General features: G+C 39.0%; 1 protein-coding gene across 2 annotated transcripts; it reads left to right on the top strand.

Annotated features, from left to right (window-relative positions):
* Positions 1–1,458: 1,458 nt before the first annotated feature.
* On the top strand, positions 1,459–2,811 carry borcs7 (BLOC-1 related complex subunit 7). Of its 2 annotated transcripts, XM_020103572.2 has the most exons (5): positions 1,463–1,631; positions 2,054–2,116; positions 2,253–2,296; positions 2,397–2,417; positions 2,546–2,811. In XM_020103572.2, the coding sequence occupies exons 1-5, from the start codon at positions 1,500–1,502 to the stop codon at positions 2,595–2,597; spliced, it is 312 nt and encodes a 103-aa protein (XP_019959131.1). In that variant the 5' UTR covers positions 1,463–1,499; the 3' UTR covers positions 2,598–2,811. The 2 variants fall into 2 exon arrangements, with proteins under 2 accessions (XP_019959132.1, XP_019959131.1); XM_020103573.2 differs by lacking the exon at positions 2,397–2,417 and having other exon boundaries at positions 1,459–1,631.

The raw sequence follows: 2,811 nt of genomic DNA, 5'->3' as shown, positions 1-2,811 counted from the left end.
TAAGACAACGCTTGATTTATTCCATCCTTGCAGAAAACAATGCCAGAACAAATCCACATAATAATGTAAAAGTGTGCTCAATAGTGATGGAAAGTAACCACACTGCTGTTATTGGAGTCCAATTTTTGGTACTTTTAACAAACAGCTGTAATTAGTTTGCGAACAATTTGCACACAAAACATACAATATCAGTTATATAGATTCAGCTAAACTACATGTAAAAAAGAGGAATTAAATGAACTCCTTAAATCTTGACACAAGAATATGTCACACTATGACCTGGGCAGTTTTCTACTTTTGAGTGTCCACAGCAAGAGGGCTGTTGGGGTTTGCATGTTCTCCCTGTGTTGTTCCATGATTTGCATGTTCCTCACAGCACAGTCCGTTTGAGGTGAGCTTTATGTCAGCCATTTGATAGATTGGTTATACGCCCTCTACCTTCAAAGGATAAGTTGTATTGCCAATGGATGAAACAAATAATGATAATACTTCTCTGCTTGTCCTACATTTCAATGACAAGTAAAATGTATGGTGAAGTATTCGTTACACTGTGTTTTCACTTTTACTGAGGTAAAGGATCTAAATATACAGCTAACCTAATCTGAGCTCAGGAGGCAGACACCATCTCTAAGGTTACCTTTCAAATGTTTCTTTTTGATAAAGCTCTTATTTTATCACATGTCACTAACTTTGTGTTTTTTCAGTCCTATACTTTTCTCTCTCTTGCTCATATTCTGCAGGTGTCACTCACTGCTGCTGAATCTACAAGAGAAACTACTAAATAACAAAAACAATAATAATAATATTCAGAATTATTATTAACTGGTGCTGCTATCATCCATAACATCTTGTAAATATCAGTCATTATTTTCAGACAACCAGTCTGACAGAGGTCAAATATGTCACTTCATATACACTTCATGCAAATGTTTAATTACTCTGTAAAAGTTTAATTTTGCTTCAATTGTTTAATTTTTATTTAATTTCCTTAATTCCTCTGTACACATTTAAATGTACATTCATCTCAGGCCAATTTCTGCGTATGGTTACTGTGTTATAAGTTAACTCTAATGCATAAGTCAAGTCTAATGTATGTTCAATGTATGTTACTGCCACTGGATGCTTGAATTTCCTTTGGGATCAATAAAGTATCTATCTCTCTATCTCTCTATCTATCTATCTGTCTATCTATATGTCTTCTCTCCTCTCTTTTCTTCCTCATTGTTCTCCACTCACTCAAACTGACTGGGGCAGATAGCTGCCCTCATTGAGTCTGGTTTTGTCAGAGGTTTTCTCTGGCCAATATTTGCTATTTTATTTTTGAAAGATCTCAACCTTACATACATTTTTTTAAAATTTATTTCTATTATTTTACATTCGAACAGGAAATGTTACTGAATCTACACGAGACTGTACTGTAACTGCTTTGTATTTTCATATTCTTCTTGAACTCCAGTATTTTGACCCTGCCCGCGCACCGTCGCTGAAAACAACTTAAAATGGCGTCAGTGGAGTCACAGCCGCGGTTCGGACAGTCTGTTAAAGGTTTATTATCCGACAAGGTGGGCTCCTGTAGCGGGGATGTGATTGCGCTGACCCGCCAGGTGCTGAAAGGATCCCGAAGTCAGGAGGTAAAGTGACACGAAGGATTGTATCACAAGCAATCAGGACGCAGCTAAATGGAGCGAGCAGCCGGAAACACCACCAGAGCTGCGAGTGTGTACAAAATAAAAGCACCGCAACTACACCAGTACCGAGCCCAACGGCGGCAATTCTATTTTGAAGGTTTTGTTTTCGTACGCTTGTTAAAGTGATTGGAGGCGACTATGATTGATGCTAATAAACACCATTGATAAAAACACATAATTAGTTGTGCTGTTAAAATGGAGCTGAACGTCAGCGTTAGCATTCAATACAAAGTCAAAGCCCATGATGAAGTTGGAGTGGCTTTCTCTATCTCATGTCTTGGACCTAAACAAAAATACCGTAATAACTTTTAACTTGTCAACTTGCAGCCCTAAACACACCTGATTGTTGCTGGTGTGTCTTTCAGCTTCTTGGTCAAGCAGCAAGAAATATGGTGATTCAGGAGGACGCTATCCTTCACGCTGAGGATGTGAGTATCAAACATGCATACACTCAACTGAACAGAGATGAAAGCATACAAGAGTTTCTCAGTGTCAGTCATCATCGAGTGCACTGATAACTCAGTGAAGTAACCAGAGGTAAAGTGATTTATTCTTGTCTTCCAGAGTCTGAGAAAAATGTCCATCATTACCACACATTTACAGTACCAGTGAGTATCAGTCACAAACTTGAAGCTCACTGATTTTTGTTCAACTGAATATTGAATGTGTGTGTGTGTGTGTGTGATTGTCTGTCTGTCGGTCATTAAGGCAAGAGGCCATCCAGAAGAAGTAAGTCTTAACACCACCCTGTTTATGCTTTAGTGGAACACTCTGACATCACTGTCTCCTTGGTGAGCCATAACACAAATTGATGACATGCCCTGCCTCTTCTGTGCACGCTTATTTCTGTCCTCCAGTGTGGAGCACTCTAAAAACCTGCAGGACCAGCTGAGACACCTGCTGAAGTGAGGGTGACACAGGCCAACCTCAGGAGGATGTCTGAGCAGGACTGAAACATTCACAAGATTTATTACCATATTTACACCTTAAAACTGTGGGCTGACTGGTTCAGCAGGGAGTGGGACTCACCAATAAATATGGCTGTGTATCAGCTATAGTACTGTGTTGTAAGAATGGCTCTGTAAAATATTTTCAGTTGTAATAAAGTATTGTATTGACTACC

The sequence above is a fragment of the Paralichthys olivaceus genome, chromosome 14 (genome assembly GCF_024713975.1).
Source record: "Paralichthys olivaceus isolate ysfri-2021 chromosome 14, ASM2471397v2, whole genome shotgun sequence".
Lineage (NCBI taxonomy): Eukaryota > Metazoa > Chordata > Actinopteri > Pleuronectiformes > Paralichthyidae > Paralichthys > Paralichthys olivaceus.
This window is presented reverse-complemented; position numbering and strand designations above follow the sequence as displayed.

Bases quoted from the DNA above. Each gene is read 5' to 3' on its own strand.
- borcs7 (XM_020103572.2), top strand. From the start codon at position 1,500: ATGGCGTCAGTGGAGTCACAGCCGCGGTTCGGACAGTCTGTTAAAGGT. The intron at 2,117-2,252 runs GTGAGTATCAAA...CTTGTCTTCCAG, and splicing joins CTATCCTTCACGCTGAGGAT to AGTCTGAGAAAAATGTCCAT. The intron at 2,418-2,545 runs GTAAGTCTTAAC...TCTGTCCTCCAG, and splicing joins CAAGAGGCCATCCAGAAGAA to TGTGGAGCACTCTAAAAACC.